At 41.6% G+C, this 20,647-nt stretch overlaps 1 protein-coding gene and 1 long non-coding RNA gene across 8 annotated transcripts in view; one reads left to right on the forward strand and one right to left on the reverse strand.

The window, feature by feature from the left end:
* The window catches only part of LOC123372412, a 375,513-nt gene that overhangs the window by 268,474 nt on the left and 86,392 nt on the right, over positions 1-20,647 (forward strand). The gene's annotated exons all lie outside the window — the stretch shown is intronic.
* NPR3 (natriuretic peptide receptor 3) overlaps positions 9,652-20,647 on the reverse strand; it is a 58,361-nt gene continuing 47,365 nt past the window's right edge. Inside the window, exons 6-8 of one of the 3 annotated variants that reach the window (XM_045020481.1) lie at positions 17,959-18,094; positions 16,221-16,305; positions 9,652-10,917 (exon numbers count right to left, since the gene is read on the reverse strand). In XM_045020481.1, the coding sequence (XP_044876416.1) occupies positions 10,806-10,917; positions 16,221-16,305; positions 17,959-18,094 (333 nt within the window). In that variant the 3' untranslated portion in view covers positions 9,652-10,805. Of the gene's footprint in view, positions 10,918-16,220; positions 16,309-17,958; positions 18,095-20,647 lie in introns of all 3 variants that reach the window. The other 2 variants (XM_045020480.1, XM_045020482.1) reach the window with 2 other exon arrangements.

Raw genomic sequence — 20,647 nt, forward strand, 5'->3', positions numbered from 1 at the left:
CACACTTTTACAGTTTTTGTCTGCCATGTATCTTTCCTTGTTGGTTGTGCATAGAGGTGCAATTCTAAAGATAATAAAAAAAACCATACAGCATATGATTTTACATTTTACAGCCATATGGTAATAAGAAGAATTGCACAGATGTCATGAGGAATGTGAAGGCATGTCTTCGCCTCCTCCCTCTTGTTGATAGTGTAAGGTTGTTAAGTTAGGTACAATATGTTCTAGCTGGACATGAACTCATAACAGCATATGTTTGACAATAAATTGTATTTAAGGTCAAGTTGTCAATGGGTGGGCCTGGGCATGGCTGAAGGTTGCAAGATTGCAGTGTAGATTTTAATTTTTCCTCAAGGGTCGAAGGGACAGAGTTCAGAGAGAAGGCAGCAACATCTGAAAAAAAAAAAAAGATTCAGAATACCCAAATGAGGTTTATTTTACCTTCCTAGTAAGAGAACGTGAAAATAATCCATATGATAAGACGTTATAGTGGATCACAGATTGAATATGAGTCAACAATGTGATGCAGTTGCAAAAAAGGCTAATATCATTCTGGAGTGTGTTAACAGAAGTGTTGCATGCAAGACATGGGAGGTAACTGTTTCACTCTACTCAGCACAGGAGAGACCTTAGCTCGTAAAGCGGTGAGGGCCATATTACTCCAAAGAAAACAGCTGAGGGCCGAATCCCCCCCGCCCCGCTCGCGCCGCCGAAACACGCCCCCCCCAGTGCTGCCCAGCCCCCCCAAAACAACTCCCCCCAAGCGCTGCCTGCCCCACGGAAACAAACACTTAGTCCTTCCCCAGCGCCGCCCCGCCGAAACAGAGGTATTGAACCTTGATAATATGTTATAGCGGGCCCCTAAGGTAGTATAATTAAGGTAAAAGAAAAACGTTTTTTTGCTAGAAGTAGAATAAGATCTTCCCCCCACTTTGTAATCAATTGCCCTGTTGAATGAATGAGGTGTGACTGAGGAAGGAGTGGAAGGCAGCACCTCCAGACAGCTGCAACCCTTGGAGAGGGGATGGGAGCCAGACCAGATCAGTAGAACAGGTCAGCCACCGACTCGTAGCTCGTCTCCTCAGCCCCCTTCCCCCACCGCCAGCTCGCCCGCCCGCTCGCTTCCTCAGCCATCCTCCCCTGCTGCCGGCTCACCTGCCACCCTGCCACTGCCTGCCCACTCGCCTCCTCAGCCCTCCTACCCTGCCGCCAGTTCACCTGCCCCCCCACCAATGCCCGCCCGCTCGCCTCCTCAGACCCCCACTCCTCCGGCTCATCTGCCCCCCTGCTCGCCTTCTCAGCCCCCCTCTCGCCCCCCGGCTCACATACTCACCCCCCGCCACTGCCCGCCCGCTCGCCTCCTCAGCCTCCCACCCCCGGCCAGTGTTGAGCTGCCAAAATCTTAACAACCAGTTCCCTCCTCACCCCACGAGGGGGTCATGGCCCGCCCCCTGGGACCCCTGCCCCATCCACCCCCCTTCCCTATCCCCTAACTACCCCCTGCAAGACAGACAGAGAGGGAGGAGAAACACAGAGGTGGGGAGAAACATGCAGCATGTCAGTGACAGAGCTATGAATAGATCCAGGTTTCCTGACTCCCACTCCAGTGAATCCAAACAGAGAAAAGGCCATTAGAGCTTGTGTTTGGTTGTCTTTGGCTGCAGGTACTGTCAGGACATCTTTCTGGGTTCTACAGCACCCAGATTGACCCTTTTGAAAATCAGAAATACCTTGAAGAAAGAGAGAGAGCTGAGGAAAATTAGAAGGAAAGGGGGAGGGAGAGAAGCATGGGAGGACCACAAAGGAGGAGAAGGAAAGAGGGAAAAATAGAGAATGATCTGAAGGTGAAAATGAGCAATGAAAAATAAAAAGAGAGTGTGATGGAAATTCAGGTCTTCCTCTTGCTCACACATAGACTTTCAAGGTTGGGAAATGTTATTCATCCTTCATTTATTTCCTAGGTCCAGAAAGGGGAAATTCAGAAGTGGGAAACTCAATGTTAGCTGGTGCTGATAAAATCTGTTGGTCCAGTTGCAGTTAGGGACCGGGGAAGGAATTTTCAGGCCAATCATGGCCCAGGTGATGAGAACATATAGCAGCATATTGAGTCCTGGAACTGTCAATAGCTCCTAATGTCTTTAATCTCCAGGATCTGACAAAAGAGGGAATTGTTAATGAGGCCTTTAAGATATTTGCTATTGCCTTGTGGTGCACATCTATAAATATTCAAGAAATTATGGGTTTCTGGGCTGAGATTTGTGAACCAATCCTCCTGAGCTTGAACCTCAATTCTCTTCCCAAATGGAACTGGAAATTTTTATACCCGCGTGTGGCTTGCTTTAGTTAAATTAGATCCCTCTCTTCCCTGTCTCCCTTTTCCTGTGTGCTTCCCCCAGATCACTCTGTCAGTATCCAGGCTGCTTTCAACTCCAGCACTAATTTGGAGCTTTCCTCTGAATGTATCCTGGCCCATAAATAATGGGGAATCAGAGATGGAAATGATAACTAATCAGATCATCTTGCCTTCCCACGTGCTGCTGCAGGATTTTCCCCTCCTGCGTAGTCTCAAAGGCTTTTGCTTTAAATACCTGAAGCAACAAAAATTTGGGAGATTAGTAGACTAGACTGCTCTGCAATTTTTCCTGATACCAGCCTACATTTTCATCTGTTCAATGTCATGATTCATTATCCTATTTATAACTGGTGTTGGGTGAATCTCAAAGGGTTCAGAGGCTTATTTCAGTCCAGTTAGGCATCAAAAAATGCATCTGCTTATCTAAATCTTGTGGGAGTCTCACAGCCAGGCCTAGTTTCCACTTTCCCCATGCTGCCCATCTCCCTGCAATAGGCCCTGCTCCTCGTGTTTATCGTGTCAAGGTGGTTGGTTACTGCCCAGTTTTGACTCCCTGACTTTCCAGTGTATAACCATAAAATGTCATTACTAGCTCTTCAAAGAGCTCCAGTATAGAACTATGTAAAAACAACTTGACTCTGCATTTCTTGTTGACAATTTCAGACTTTATGCACGAAGGGGTCAAAGCAGTTGGTTAGGATCATCGGAGAAATTATAAATAGAAATTTAAACAAACTGGCTTGGTTAAAGTAGTATTACACCCCAAACACCATCCCTCAAAATGATCCCAAACCTACATCCTTCAGCAAGTCCTTTCTTATGCATCACACCTCAAAGTGTGGGATGGAAGAGTCAGAAGAGAACTGGACTTCTCACTCATTCCCTTCCTGTGAGGTTAGCACCTTTCTGGTACATAGTACAATCTGGGACATGAATTGTAGAAAAGCCCCAAAGGACCTACCATCATCATCACAGCACAGGGCCCAGTGAAAGGGGTATAGTTAGCCCCGGTATCTTGGCAAGTATGGGGAGAATGAACCACTTGGCAGCCCCCTGAAATTGATAGGACACTAGATTGGGGGAATTAGGTTACTGGGTAATAACTAGAAAATGGCACATCATAGATTGAGGTGAGAAGAGAATTACCAGAGCAGGGGAACAATGCAGTCCCATTTTTCTCCTGGGATAGTTTTTTTCTTAGAAAACAGCCTAAAAAATTGCTATGCAGCCCTTGGGAATTTTTACTCATCCCTATAAATTGATTGAATAATATGCATCAGTATCAAAGGTGTGCTGAAAGAATTAATATTAGTGCCCTGTTTGGAGATCCATGGATAAAAGATACTATGTAGTGCAAAGTGTTCAATTGTTGGACCTCGTTGGGCCTATATTTTTTGCTTTCATTTACCCTTTTCTTGTTTGCCCATAGACTTGCACAGAGTCACAACTAGTCATTGTACTGCCTGGAGAGAGCAAGCCTATTTGCACTCCCTACTGTGTTTTCATAATTTTTCCATGCCCGCAGCTTTGGGCCCTGGGTGGCTGCCCTGCTCGGCCTACCCTGGTTATGGCCCTGGTAACTCCGTTGGCTGTTACATATCTAAACCTTCTCTCCTGTAAATTCTCAAAGTCTTTTATTTTGATGTGAATATGGATTAGATGTTGACTCCTCATATTCATTTTCAAGTTGTTTTAGGTTATCAAAGTCTGTTATGGTTTCAATAACTGGCTTTAAATTTGGATTGCACCATAACATTGATGCAACATACAAATGTATGTTTATAAGAAGGCTGTAGACCAGGAGTGACAGGATGTCCTAATGACTGTATTTTAAAATCCCAGAAATGTGTCAGAGTGATACAGTCACTAATGTAAGAGATTTGATACATATCCTGCAGTCCATTCTTGGGAAAAATTCTTCAGTGCAAGTTTTGCCTGACTGCAAGAATTTGCACACAGAGGTTTAATAGCTGGTTGATTTAAATAATCATGTCTCTATTTTATATCTCATTGGAGAATCCAAGAAATGTATCAAACATTTTACATTTATTTATCAAAGCCTTTTTTGGACTTTGACACAGTTGTGGTAGCTTTCTTCTGAAACAATTAAAATGACTCCCAGTGTAATCAATTACTGGATTTATTTAATACTTCACCTTTGATAAGCCCTAGTCATTATTAAAATCAGGATTTCATTAGATGTGTAAAAAGTTAAATCAGAAGAATCTTTTTATCATTAACATACTATACTCTGATGGCTCCAAACATTAGAGACCAACAATAAAATCAACAGGTGATGAGAACAGAGCAGGAAAATGTACACTATCAGATTTCTATTTCTTTAATGGGAACATTTTGTTATACTCTGGATATGTGATATTCTTGCCGCCTTGATGTGTTTACAAAAAATGTACACAATTAAAATCAGTGGGCACTGATGAATGTAGATATTTTAAATGACCAACTTGTAAAAGAAAGAAATACATTACACACACAAAACAGAGGTTATATCCACAGTCATGAATACACATTCTCCTTTACACAAAAACAACAATAAATAAAATCACATTATATGCATATAGTTCTACTTACATCAGTACAATATACTGTGCAGCTTTCCATTCATTTTCTACTAGACTGATACTACATTTCTGTGTTGTCCAGTATTTTTACATTGATAATGAATAGTAACATCCCAAAAAAGGGGACAAAGTTAACTTCCACAGTCTCTATCCTGAGTCCTCTTTGTTTCGCGATAATTACATACTAGGCACAAGGAACAAAGCAAATCCATCCCATCACCTTCCTCTCAGCATTCTGCCCCAATGCCTGGGGCTTTATATTTTTAGACATGCTCAATAAAATAAACACTCTTATTTAGGTAAGCACTTAGTTTTAGAGGTGAGATTCACCCCTGGGCAGAGGGTCAGCCCAAGTCCTATGTGCCACTTAAATTCAATTTAAGCCATATTTTGAGGTCTTAAGTGGGATTTAATTGGTGAATAGTCCTTGGGCTGGCCCTCTGAGCTTAACTATAAAAAATATAGACCGCATCCTGTGCAGAAAGCAAGAGCTTAATCCTTCTCTCACTGAAGTCAGTAGCACATCAATGGGCGTACAATCAGTCCCTGAGTTTCTCTTTCTTTTCTCCCTCAACTCAACTGTGCAGCTATTAATTCTCTATTCCCAACAGACCTTTCCACTCCTTGAATTCTTTGCTACAGTAGAAGCATTAAACAGTCAACACTTGCCAATCGTTACCCCACAGTCACCCCAGATATGTACTAAATACAAAGAAAAACTGTAATGATCTCGTATACCGCTATGTGGTAACTGTTACATTGGATTTTTAGTGGTGCCTCCTATACTATACGGAGAAACACCCATGCATGTGGGTCATAGGGGATAAGGTGTCAAAGAAATGAACCAGATCTTCAGCTGGTAAATATCAGTGCAACTCTACTGAAGTCAATGTAGCTGTGCCAATAAATGTCAGCTGATGATCTGGCCTAATGTTTGTAAAACCCATGATTACATACTTTGGTGTGAGAGAATTGTGCAGTTATTCCTTGTGCAGATCATCTTAGATTAAGAAATTAACAATTAAAACAAGATTTTTTAAAATCCCTTATTAGGTACATTTCCTCTGCTTGCTCAAGTGTCTGGTAGGAACATTCACACAATAGAAACACCAAGCAACAGTTTACACCGAGTCAGGATTTTTAACCTTCTGAAGTTTCAGCACCTAATGAATCCATGAAAGACGTCTGATGTGCTGTAGTTTAACACATAAACTTTAACAGTGTCAGATTCTTCAGAGTATTTTGCGATCGATGCAAAATATTAACATTAGTGGTTAATGAGAAATTTTGAATGAACTCTAGTCCAGCACCTTTTAAAAGTCATTTTTGTAGGGTCTAAATGTGGTGTACACCAGTCAGAGGCATTTTGAAATGTGCATTCTGGAAGAAGCAATTCTGGATTTAAAAAAAAAACCTACACAGTTATTTCATAATTAAACACTAATCCAAGAAAGTCTCCAAGTCATGGCAATATTATTTTCCTGATGAAAAGTCAATAATATCCTTGTAAAACACCAAAGCCTCCCCTTTAACCCAGATGGGTAAAATATAAAGGAATGGTCTCCATTTCACAGACATGCTAAATTTAAGACTGAATTAAGGCCAAAAAGACGTGCATAGGTTTCTTGTGATTCCCAAGAGGAGAGAACACTATCATAGCCCATTGCACTACTTGTTAACCCCTTCAGATGGTCCAGTCCTGAAATCTTTCACTGGCAACATTTCTATTGACTTCAACAGAAATTTGGCCTGCATATGGTCTACGGGATCATTCTCATTCCGTATTCGAAGATGTCTGAAAATAAAAGACCACACACATTTAAACTCCTTTCTGCCTAATATTTCTATAAACAGAGATGTGCACAGTGCAAATACTTCAACTTTCTCATGTGAAATGTGTCATTTAAACTAAAGCTCCTGTACTCATAAACTCTGCCTGCAGATATTCAGACAGCCAATGGGCATTAGGCATATATCTGAAAGCAGAGCTTTCCCCAACATCTTTAACTGCTACCAAAAAAAAAAATTATGTATGAATCCTCTATTAACTATATCACTTTAACACGTACGGCTGTGCTTAAGTTTGTGTGCTAAAGTGCTGGGCTCATTTGTGGCCTTTATATGTTGATTAGTTGTTGTTATTGTTATATATGGATAGCCACAAACACAGGTTTTGGTTAAACAAGCTTCTGACACCCACATTTTACAATACATTTTATTTACTTGTATAGCCCCTTAGATCCAAAGAATTCTTTAAAAACTTATTTGAAAATCAGTGTTTTTTGTTTGAATTTAAACATTGCCCTGCAGTATTTGAAGCCTAAGCTCCTGCAGGAGAACCAGAGAGGGAGACTGACTAGTCTATTTTCCTTGTCCTAATTGAGAAAAATGTAAAAAAATAAACTAACCACGTCAGTGGTAAAAAGTAATGTTAGATGATTAAAAGTGAACAATTTTTAAGGTGTTATTACTAACACAGGACAGAGATTTTAAAAAAATAGCTAAACATGCATTCCTCCAACAGCAGTCTGCTATGCTCCCAATGTTATGGTGCCTCCTCTGGAAGTGAATAAAGTGGGTTGTGGTGCTTTAAGCTGTGGCTAGTCCTGCACAGGAGCCCCAGCTGGTGGGACTTCCTGGGCAATGCTATCTAGGGTTGTGATTAAAAGCATACAGATAATCCAGGGCTGCATGATTTTTTTTCAGCCTCACAGTGACTCTCTAATTACCCTTTTCTGTTTTCTCCTCAATTCCATTTAGCTGAAACAAGATCATGTGATCAAAAATTGTCCTGTTAATTACCCCAGATCCTCTACCTGGACTTAACTGTGCTTGGCACAAGACCAGGTGATGAGGACAAATGCAGCTTGAGCCCACCTTTGTGTTTGTGATCTGGGAGACAGCTCGCGGGAGACAATAGACCAGCCTCCCATGTATGTCACAGCAAACAAAATGTTTTGTTTTGTGGAAAAATATAATATTTTAAACTGCCCTTGGTTTACAACAAAAACATTTTGGTTTTTATTTTTTGCTTTTTTCCTTCCCTCTTTTTCTTTCCCTACTTTCAGTAGCAAAACAGAAAATGAGAGAAAAAGAGGAAAAAAACAAATTGAATATTTCCAAAAGTGACAAACAAATTGAGTTTGAAACCAGTAAAAAAAGTTGCTAACATTTTCAAAATCAGTTTCAACTAAAACTTTTTAGAAATTTTCCAAAAAATTGATCAACTTTTTTCAGCCAGCTCTAGAGCAATGTGAATTCTTCTCTAACCTATGCCAAGCTTGGTGGTTCATGGCTTGAGGGGGGCCATTCTAGTGGCCAAAGTTCACTGGGCTGTAGTGGTGCATTGGCCATGTCATTTTTTCAACAGACACACACTGCAGACCTGGACTGTGAAATGGGTGATGTTAGAGCCTCTACCTTACTCTGTGCTACCCAATGAGAGGGAATCCTTAAGGTCTCAAATCCACCGTTTCCAGCTGCTTTGATCTACTCTGGAGCAGCTCCAAGAATGGACCCCTGCCTCGATGCCTGAGGAATCAGACAGAACTTCACAAATGCAGGCAGTAAACCGCATGCCCAGATACATATTTTAGAAAAAAGTAGATGAAACACACCAGCAAAATCTGTCCACACACTGAAAAAATAGAGAGCTGTAATAAAACAAATCAGGCCAAATTCTGCTCTCCATTTACTGTAAGCTACTTCCGTGCACTTTCTCTGGATTTACACTAGTGTAAATGATGGCAGAATCTGGCCCTTAGAGCAGTGGTCCCCAAACTTTTCATCTCGCGCTCTCCCCCTTGCCAGTAATAGAATGTGTCTGCACCGCCCCGGGAGTGGAGTTGTGGCTGGGCTGGGAGCCGCAGCTGGGGCCAGGAGCGGGAGCCAGCAGCTGAGAGTAGGGCCGGGAGCAGAGCTGTGGCCAGGGCCAGGAGTGGAGTCAGGGTGTCAGCTGTGGCCAGGAACTGGGGCTGGAGCGGAACTGGGGGCAGAGCAGGGCTGGATGGAGCTCCCTCCCTGCCCCCTGGTAGGGGCTGGCATGGGCCCTGCTGTGCTGCCCCCAGATGTTCCTCTGTGCGCACACACCCCAGGAGGGTATTCCCCCCAGTTTGGGGACCACTGCCTTAGGGTCTAGTTTTAAGGGCTCTGTTAAAGAAAAGTTTTCTTAATATGAAAAATTGCCAGGATAAACCAAAGGATTCACAAACTTAGTAAATTTTCTCTCTCTCAGGCAATACTCTTAGAGCGGTTACTCTCCAAATCAGGCATTCTAAATAATACCTACATTTCCTGACTAGAAAGTGTTAAGAACTTTTCTATATACAGTATAAAATAACCTACTTTTAACAGAGCCAGTCCTGCTCCAATTGAAGTCCATGATAAAATTAAGGAGATAATTATCAGAGATACCAATGGCAGCAGGATCTGGATCAGGCCCCACAGCAGCATCTTAAAGCCCCAATCCTGCGGACGCTTTACTTTACCCATGTAAGTAGTCAGTCTCATTGACTTGAATGTGTGTAAAGTTAAGTGTCTGCAGGATTAGGGCCTAAATTTGTAATCTGAATAATTTTTGGCAATTTTACAACTAATTAATCAATTGCATTTTACTTTAGCTAATTAATTATTTGCATTCTGCACATGCTTGGGAAAGAGGGAGGGGAAAAAATCTGGTTAATATTCATAAACCAAAATAACTTTTATTTACATCAATGACTTCCTGTGTACATTATTCACACTGTAAAAATATTTCTTCAAACCTTCTCACCTTGACTTTTAATTTTACCAAAGCAAAAATAGACATTTTCTAATAGAAAAATACAAGATAAAGATACCTAAAAATAAAATGCTAGCATGGAATGTCATTTTTATAAAAAAAAAAAAAAATCTTCTGAATTACCGTTACTGTACAAACACCCCCCTATCATTAATATTTACAGAGTCTGGATCGTACCCTCCTCTCACTGAAATCAGGGGCACTTCTGCCATTGACTTCAATGGGAGCAGAAGCCGGCCCTTTAGGTACTGCACTAGCCTTTCTAAGAGGTGATGATGGTGGAGAGAGAGAAGGATGATGACTCTTCTGGGATGTTTTGTTACAATATAAAAGCATATGTCAGGCTGAAGAAAAGGCAAATCCACTCTAGGGTTCTGTTTCTCCCCTTGCTTATGTCTCATACCAGTGAAACTCCACTGACTGCAATGCAGCTACTCTTGACTTACACTAGTATAAGTGAGAAGAGATTCAGTCTCTGTATTCCCTGTCTTGATTTTGATACTGTACGTGCAATGAAAAAATGACTTGAGTGTTTCCACCTTCTTTACTTTCTCAATAGTTATTTACATCTCAAGTACCAACTCCTGAGATTAAACTCTAGCGGTCTAATCCTGCACCCACTGAGGTCCATGGCAAAGTGGCCAATTGGTTTCAATAATGCAGGAAGCCCATAATGAAGACATTTTTATTTTAATGGCAAAGCAGCATTGAAACCACATTTTGATATCCTTGCTTGTGATGCAGCTAAGAAAGGAAGAACTAGGAGTTAAAAAGAAGGGGTCAGGAAGAAGCATTCCCAGCCCTAAGCACAAAACTGCTGCCCTCAATAAATGTTTTAGAAAATACCCTCTCAAAACACTAAGAACATCCTACAATGTGAAATTATCTTTTTTTTTTCCACGAGATGAAAGGCCATGTGGCATAATGTGATTAGTAAATCATTCCTGAGTTTCTGAAAGAAATTAAGATAAAATGACTCTACTGCTTAAAGAATTAGTTCTTCAAGAGCCTCTTCTTTTACACTGATGTCTTTGGTTTTGTCCATTTCCCTAAAGTTTTTTTCAGGAAGAATGGGATTTTTTTTTCTTCTTTACGCGGCAGAAAAATGAGATCTAATCGAGTCTTCACGTAACTGCCGATGCTTGCCCACATTACACTCTTCCTGTTGACTTCGTCTCTCAATAGTTATTCTGTATTTCTTTCTGCATGAAAGGAGAGGAACAGAGTGAGAAATCCTCCCTCAATAACAAGATAATAGGACTTCTCTTTCAAAGAATGCCTATAGGGGACAACTGGGTTTCTGTTGAGAAATGAGAAGTGACAGAATCTGAAACCCTGGTAAAAGATTAAAGTCGTTTGCCTTGAAGCATTTTGCCCTAGCCCAAGAATTCTGTGTAAAAGTTAACAGGCATTCTCAAGGCACACAGACACAAACATTTTCTTCTTTGACAATTTGTGAACTAAACGATTAGGACGTTTTTGTACAGTGGCATGGGAACTATGCCAGATTACTCTTTTTGCATTGATCAGAGCCAAATTACTTTCTTATACCAGACGTGGGGGCCACTTTCTGTGGGATCTGCACAATGGATCTGGCTCTTTATGCAGTCAAAACTCCCACTGAAGCCAGATACTATCTAATTAACTCCTCACAACATCTACATAAGATAGATTAGTGTGTTTATATCACTGGAAGTATTATCTGTGTAATTAACACTGGATCCAGCCCTAAGGATCTTAAGGAAAGAGATTTAAATGATATCTAAGGGGTATATTAAATTGCTTGTGCATCAGCCATGGTTTTCCATGTGTGCCCACCTCAAGCCCTTATCAAGAGTTTCTTTATATTATTCATACATCAAAGTAAGGTACTAAACCCACTTCCTCCCATAAACCTCCAAAATGAAATTTTAGAAACTCTGAGTCTAATATTTTTAACATTACACCTATGAACCCACTGGGTTTCAGGGCTAATTATTCAAAAGGGCCTCAAACCAGCCCCTGTTGTACATGCAGTTTTTGCACAATACTGCTTTTGCACACAAATGACACAATGTTCACACACACAGGAAATTTGCATTCAATTTGCATGAACAAGAGGATTTAAGTCCAGGATTTCCAAAGTTAGGCTTCTGAAGATGCAGCTAGGCATTTAACTTGCTAACACCCTTTTGAAAATGCTAACAAGTGCCTAACTCCCATTGAAATCAATGGGACTTAGGCACCTAGCTGCTTTTGAAAATCCCACTAGGCAGCTATCTGAATCTTTAGGTACCTAAATACCTTTAAAAAACAGACTCTTACTTTATGTATATTCTATTATTTCTTTGTGCATGGAAGTTGTTGAGGCACAAAACCAGGCCATTTTTGGAAATATAGCCTTTTTCTTCCTTTCAACACAATATATCAGAAGAACTATGGTTCTGATTTTTCAACGAAGTGCAGTTGTACACTCAAAGATATGCAAGAAGTTGTATCCCTAATTGTGGTAATTACACATGCAGATGACCAAATAGTTGTATAACTATATTTGCATGCACATTAGTGTAACTGCTGCATAACTGTGGCTGTAGATACAAATAATTTTTGTGAACACAATCCTATATGCGCTTTTCTTAAAATCTGGCCCTATATGTCCAGTGAATGTATGCCAGGTCTGATATTTAATTCTTGCCATTCATTCTAATGGATGAAATAAGGCCCTGACCCTCCTCGCCCTAGCGTCAATGGGTGCAGAATCCGTCCCCAAATGTCAAAGTCAGAAGCACTTGGGGCAAGTCTTCTGCTGGTGCATACTGTCAGTTTACACCACCTATGGATCTGCCCCCTGGTGTGTTAAAAAAAATACCACCCTTATATTTTGTACTTTCAAATTGGGAGTGTTGTAAAAAAAGGAAAGGGTCTGGCTGTGACCATGCACAAAGTAAATTATAAAGGCACGTTTGTACCATCTTTTTGTCTTTTTCAAAACATCAATGGGGTCTTTAATCAATCCTGGTCATTTGATAAATGGGTGCTTTGTTTGAGACCCACAGGATGTTCTGAACATGCACTGACGCAGGCAAAAGTAAGTTTTTCTTGTGGACATATATCATAGAATCACAGAAGTGTAGGACTGAAAGGGACCTGTAGAGGTCTAGATCTCTTGCACTCAAGGGAGGACTAAGTATTATAGGCCATCCCTGACAGGTGTTTGTTTAACTTGCTCTTAAAAATCTCCAATAACAGAGATTCTACAACCTCCTTTGGCAATTTATTCCACTGCTGAACTACCCTGACAGCTAAGAAGTTTTTCCTAATGTCCAACCTAAATCACTCTTGCTGCAATTTAAGCCCTTTGCTTCTTGTCCTATCCTCAGAGGTTAAGAAAAAAAAATTTCACCCTCCTCCTTGTAACAAATTTTTATGTACTTGAAAACTGTTATCCCGTCCCCCTCAGTCTTTTTTCTCCAGACTAAACAGACCCATTTTTTTCAATTTTCCCTCATAGGTCATGTTTTCCAGACCTTTAATCATTTTTGTTGCTCTTCTCTGGACTTTCTCCAATTTGTCCACATCTTTCCTGAAATGTTGCGCCCAGAACTGGACACAATACTCCAGTTGAGACCTAATCAGTGCAGAGTAGAGCAGAAGAATTACTTCTCATATCCAGTTTACAACACTCCTGCTAATACATCCTAGAATGATGTTTGCCTTTTTTGCAATAGTGTTACACTGTTGATTCATATTTAGCTTGTGATCCACTATGACCCCCAGATCCCTTTCCACAGTACTCCTTCCTAGGCAGTCATTTCCCATTTTGTATGTGTGCAACTGATTGTTCCTTCCTAAGTGGAGTACTTTGCAATTGTCCTTATTGAATTTCATCCTATTTACTTCAGACGATTTCTCCAGTTTGTCCAGATCATTTTGAATTTTAATCCTAACCTCCAAACACCTGCAACCTCTCCCATCTTGGTATCTCCTGCAAGCTTTATAAGTGTACTCTCTATACCATTATCTAAATCATTAATGAAGATATTGAACAGAACCTGACCTAGAACTGATCCCTGCAGATCCCACTTCATTTGCCCTTCCAGCTTGACTGTGAACCACTGATAACTACTCTCTGGGAACAGTTTTCCAACCAGTTATGCACCCACCTTATAGTAGCTCCATCTAGGTTGTATTTCCCTGGTTTTTGTTATGAGAAGGTGATGTGAGACAGTATCAAAAGCCTTAATGAAGTCAAGATATACCACATCTACCACTTCCCCCTACCCACAAGGCTTGTTACTGCCATTTCCACAAGGCTTGTCAAAAAAAGCTATTAGGTTGGTTTGACACTATTTGTTCTTGACAAATCCATACTTACTGTTACTTATCACCTTATTATCTTCTAAGAGTTTGTAAACTGATTGCTTACTTCTTTGCTCCATTCTCTTTCCGGCTACTGAAGTTAAGTTGACTCATCTGTAATTCCCCAAATTTTCCTTATTTCACTTTTTATAGGTTGGCACTATATTTGCCCTTTTCCAGTCCTCTGGAATCTCTCTCATCTTTCGTGACTTTTCAGAGATAATTGATAATGGCTCAGGTATCTCCTCAGTCAGCTTCTTGAGTATTCTAGGATGTATGTCATCAGGCCCTAGTGATTTAAAGACATCTAACTTGTCTAAGGCCTGGTCTACACTAAAAAGGGGGTTTGAATTAGGGTACGCAAATTCAGCTACGTGAATAGCGTAGCTGAATTCGAAGTACCCTAATTTGAACTACTCACCCGTCCAGACGCGGCAGGGTCGAACTCCACGGCTCCAAGGTCGACTCCGCCACTGCCGTTTGCAGTGGAGGAGTACCGGAGTCGACCGCGGCGCTTCCGGAGTTCGAACTATCGCGTCTAGATCAGATGCGATAGTTCGAACTCCGAGAAGTCAAACTCACCGCGTCGACCCAGACGGTAAGTGTAGACTAGCCCTAAGTAATTTTTTCCTTGTTCTTTCCCTATTTTATCTCTGAACCAGCATTCATTAAGTTAGATGTTAGATGTCCAATTGTTACTAAACTTTGTGAAAAGTGAAACAAAGAAGTCATTTAGCACTTCTTCCATTTCCACATTTTCTGTTATTGCCCCCCCCATTGAGTAATGGGCCTACCCTGTCCTTGGTCCTCCTCTTGCTTCTAATGTATTTGTAGAATGTTTTCTTGTTACCCTTTATGACTCTAACTAGTTTGATCTTGTTTTATGTCTTGGCCTTTCTAATTTTGTCCCTACGGACTTGTGTTATTTGTTTATATTCACCCTTTGTAATTTGACTTAATTTCCACCCTTTTTAGGACTCCTTTTTTGAGCTTCAGATAATTGAAGATCTCTTGGTAAAGCCAGGTTGGTCCCTTGCCATATGTCCTATCTTTCCTACGCAGTGGGATTGTTTGCTCTTGTGTCTTTAATAATGTCTCTTTGAAAAACTGCTAACTCTCTTGGACTGTTTTTCCCTTAGACTTTCTTCCCATGGCTGACTTAATGATATGGAGAGGGAATTAAAACTTCTTAGAGCAGTACTTTTCCACCGTAATGTGTATTCATTGACTGTGCAATTGACCAGCATTGATTGCCCAGTAGAATTTGGACTTTAAGTATCTTCTGAGCAAAACTAGTCAAATATTGGAGCTATTTCAGAATGATTGCTTAAGATGGGCTTGTACATCAGAAACGCAGGTTTCACTATGTTTCATTTTGTTAACCTGTATTTCAAAAACAGCAAAAAAGGGGCAGTTGTCTTAATTGTTACTGTTGCATAAAAACATTATTTCATTGTAATATACAAGGAATCAAATGTATTCTTTTTACTTATTTTCTTCCATGCATAAGGAAAATACAGCACATGTATAATATGCTCAACAGTTAAGTCAATGGGAGTTTTGCCTGAGATGTAGGATGGCCTCGAATGTTGTAGATTTGTTGGTTGACAGTACAAGATTTAAAAATACACAAACAACCTAGCAACAGAGGATTTGGTCCTGCCTCTTGGAACCCACTGAAACTCAACAATTCCCTTTGGCCAACCGTGCTAAAGCAGTCACTTCGAAATATCTCCAGTATAATACTGTATAATTTTGTTCAGCAATTAATTAAAGACATTACTCTGCTCTACTAGGCAGCTGGTCCTGTGTGCGATCACTACATGCACAATGCTGAAAAATTACCATAGGAAAGCTTTCCACACCTGTGAGCTTTATTATGTTAGCCGTGAATTTACTGGCAATACTAACACAAGTAAAATTACCCACAAGCATAAGGGATTGAAGGATCAGGGCCTAACACAATAAAGCTGACTTAAGCATACAAAACAGCTATCGAGACAGTAAAGTGAATGAACTGGCTTCAGTGGGAGTTTTGCCCCAGAGAAGTAGGCCCTTGTTTTAGCACCTGTCTGTCTCCTCTCCCCATACCAGACACAGGCATGCAAGGTGTGGAGAGGTTTGGGCTCTGTAGGTAGCTAAGGAACTTTTAGTAACCGGGACTAACCTGAAAAAGTAGAAAGCCATTAGTAATCCTGCTCCAAGTAAGGCGCCCACTACGATCCCTGTAACTGCTGACTCTCCTAGGCCACCTGCTTGAAAAAGCAAAAAGAAATAAATGATCAGCATTCATACCCAGAACTGTTCATGTTCACATTTTGGAAAATCCGTGTTAAAGAAATGACCAATGCAAAAAAATAACTAGAGCTGTTTATAATCTCGTTGGTGTGATATAGAGAAATGCTGGTAAGAGATGGGTGTGTATGGCCTACCCCTCACAACAGGGGCTAGGATTACAATAGATCACATGGCAGGGGTCAGGGTCTAATGACTGCAGCAGCTACTATGACAGAAACGACCGCGTTTCACCTGGGTTAGCATGAAAATCGTACACCAGCCCAGGTTTAACGCAAGGATGGGCTCATCTTCACTCAGTAGCCTCACAGATCTCAGCAAACCTTTTGATGAACCTGGGCTGAGTTTCAAGTAAAATTCATGTGATTTTAGTTCTGTGCTGAAAGTTTTGCACATGAAGTTACAGTCAACAAATGACTATGTGAACACAATCAGAAATCAATATTCAGCTGAATGGTGAGAACATAGCACTTCGCCACAGAGTTGAGTAGGGGGCAGAGCAGAGATGCAATGACCCAGGGGGAGCTCAGGGAAGAAAGTCCCTCTAGGGAGCAAAAAAGGAGCATGCTCGCGGCATCAGTCTTTAGAATGGCATAGCCTGCTTCTCTTGCTATGCCTGGCCCACACCATGGGCTGGTACAGAGGGAGGGGGAAGCCATGGACCTGACTCCTCTTCACGCTTCTTTGACCCTTTGAATGGCATTGCTGCTCCCCACCCAGGGACGCATGGAGATAACAAGGAGGCACAAATGCCCTGTCCCCCTCTGTGCTAGTCGGGGACAGACCGGGCCAGAATGAATGTATACAGAAAAGTATAGAGTACAGCTATTGTTTTAAATCTTAATGGAAAAGAGGGAAATAATACTGTGGAGCTGGAGGTATCTCCTGGCTCCAGAGCTAGCAATTCATCTCCTGCAAAACCCTCCTTATAAAAGGGGAGCTAAGACCATCCTTTTGAGGGAAATGTCCACAGCAGAGGGAAACTTGCCACAGAAATATTGCAAGTATCTTTTTCCAGTCACCTCATTGTCCCCTCTGTGAGGCATGGTCTGTGAACGCAGGGAACTGGAAAGAGATGGGGCTGCTCAGGTTGCGAATCCCTGGAGGGCACCATCCCAAACCCCGTGGAGAGTTAATGCTGTTCTGATCAGCATCTGTCAAAGGGGTATGATTATGCCTTGTCTCGGGCGACAAGCTTGCATATTCCAGCTACTCACTGTGTTTGCTCCCTTCTGGCCTGCGGAGAGCTACCCATTTATTTTCCTGGAAGGAGACTTCCATGGGCTTAGGGCCAACACGGATATATCTGTAGCATAATGGGCATGCACCAGCTTAATGATGGGAGTCTGACAAGAAGTTGCATATCTGCTTGAGCTTTTTTGTTCCCAGTAGCAGCATGCAATGTCTGGGAATAAAGATCTGTTCCAGCCATTATAAACAGAACTGTTTCAATACAACTGTCAAGGTACTGCTGGCATTTTCAGGCCCAGCAACCTTGACAGTGTTCCATTAAGGAATGTTAGCGTAAACAAGGGGATGCTGTATCCCAGCATGGGCTGCTTCCTCTCTCTCTCACAGCTTGGAAGGAAACATTAAGTCACTAAACTTACATGATTTACAAGGCGTATTGTTCGTGTGCTCTAAAACTCTGTTTTCATCTATTCTCAGCTTGCCAGGACCCCAAGGATACTTCACATTTGATCGCATTTCAAAACGCCCTTGCTTTCCATAGTAGTCCCCAATCACCTGTGTAAAAACAAGAAATGACAATGCTTTTCTAATGAATTTATTCCCAGAGAAAAGAGACACACTGGACAGCTGCATGTGCTTGGAACCGTGTGAAATGTCCTGATTATCCACAGGACTTGAATAAGTTGCCCTGTCAGAATCCCACTGATGCGATCAATAATTAGCAGCACTTATGGCTATGGACAAAATTCTAGATTATAAATCTAGGGCTTTCCATACCTTGCTCTGCTTTAGTTACTGAAATCAATTTCACCAGCTTTCTGCCCCAAACAGTAAATGGCCAGGGTTCAGAGAAAATTTGGAGTTAGCTTGTTTAAAACTTTGTGATGGTTCTTGAAATGGTTCCTGTGATGGGGTGTACCAAGCCTTTTGTGGCCCACTGCTGGAGGCTCCACAATCCTACTACACCTCTCCCCAGGAAAGGAGCAGCAAAGGTGGGCCTCCAGACCTGCCTAGAGCGGCTGCACAGATACAGTCAATCAGAGCCCAGGAGGCTGAGATAAAAAGGAGCTGTAGAACCTTAGCAAGTAAGTTCCTGGGACCAAGGATGAGGAATGGTGCTCTTCTCTGGACAAAGGAACTTGAGCGGCAACCAGAGTTTTGTTCTGACTACAGTTGTTTAAGCTGGAAGAGAGAGTACCTAAGAACTTTAACCCTAAGATAAGTGGATGAAGATAAAGGGGCCAGATAAGAAGAGGTTTAGGGAAATAGCAACAATGAACTGAAGTGAGTGGTATGTGGCTGCTGTGTGTGTGGCTGCTGGTGGGCTGGAACATGGAGTAGTAGGCAGGCCCAGGCTCCCCTACTAGGACTGGCAAAGTGGTGTAAACCCTGTGAAGGGGATAAGGCTTGTTTGGGAACCTCAGCCAAGGGCTGAATTTAAAGGGCCCAGAGCCAGAACTGAAGGCCCTAGTAAGAACTCTTCCTACCCTGGAAGGGGTTCATTTTGACTGTGACCAAGCTGGAGGACTGAGCCACTGGAGGGCTACCAAGTAAGGTCGACAACCTACAGGGGTGCCAGGAGTGGGAAAGACCTGCAGTATCTCATGCAGCAGCAGGTGCTCCAGAGGTGTTACAGGCCAGAACAGAAACCCTTTAATCTGATCTCCCACAAACTTTTTGGCATTTGAAATCTGGACTCAGATCCTGACTTTCTTGCATGGACCATCTCTACCAAGTTCATGGACCTCAGTAAACCTGGACCAAGGGTTTTGGGGTTGTAAAGAAACTTAAAAGCAGGAGAGCTTTGCCTGATTTTGGGTTCCATTCTATAATGTTCTGAGAGGTCTACATGCATTTCTGTTTTCTGTTCAGGATTTTGGGTTCACATGTGAGAGTTTCAAAATCTAGTTTAGGATTCTGAACTCTGAACTTCCTTAAAATTCAAGGCTGTATGTAATCAAGTTTGTGAGTTGGTTCCTTCCTTAATATTATATGCCCAAGAAGACGATTCATGTTGCATCCAAATAAACATATAGAATATGGTTTACTACTGCATCACTCCAGTTTAACGCCAGTGGAACAACAGAGCTACAACAGTATACAGATGGAATAATACAGTAGAGAATCTGGCCCAAATTATCTGTATAACTAGCAGAGTAAAAGAGGCTGCTTTCTATCTACTTGATGAAATTCACACAGGAGAATATTTTAGGCTCCCATTTGTGGGTGCAGTTTGCAGAAATCAAACGCAAGAACAAATGAATAGCTGCATCTCTACCTGATTTGTGCCTCCAGTCAAGTACTGCAGTTAGAGGGACAAATACCCAGATATGTGAACGGCATGGGCAAAAATGCAGGACTAAATCCTGCCTGCAAAAGGAGAGGAGCTGCCCACCCTTCTGAAAATATTCCCTAAAATGTATAAACATTAATGAAGAAAATTTAAAAAAAAATGGAGGGCCAAATTCTGCCTTCAAGTAACATGCACGGATGCCAGGGAAGTTAATGTGAGTGGTGCATTTGCATCAGAAGATATAATTGTCTGAACACAGACATGAATTTTCAGTTAATTCTGGGCTTAAAGTAAACTTTTTGTTACTTTCCTTATTTGAGCCACTGAGGCATGTTGATGGGTGAAATTCACCATTGTACATAGGTCCTGCCCAAGCTAGATGTGCCACTTAAATCCTATTTTGAGGGCTTACATAAGACTTAAATGGAGTATACTTGCTACATGCATAGGAGAATTTCACGTTGAAGGAGTCTGCATTTCTCTGCCATTAGTGCAACTGTAGTTCAAATCTTTACTGGAAACACTTTTATTCATATTCCAACTAACAATTGTTCAGATATGGGACTGCAGGTGCAGCAAAGTGGAGAGAGTGCAGAAAAGAGCCACAAACATTATTCAAGGGCTGGAGAAAATGCCTTACAGTGAGAGACCTGAAGAGCTCAATTTTTTTAGTGTGTCAAAAACAAGCTTGAGAGGCGACTCGGTTACAGTGTATAGTACCCAGTATTTTTTCCCCCATGAAGGTACTTAAAGGGCTCTTTAACTGAGCGGAGAAAGGCATAACAAGAATGAATGGCTGGAACCTGAAGCCAAAC

Source organism: Mauremys mutica, chromosome 6 (genome assembly GCF_020497125.1).
Source record: "Mauremys mutica isolate MM-2020 ecotype Southern chromosome 6, ASM2049712v1, whole genome shotgun sequence".
Classification (NCBI taxonomy): Eukaryota; Metazoa; Chordata; order Testudines; family Geoemydidae; genus Mauremys; species Mauremys mutica.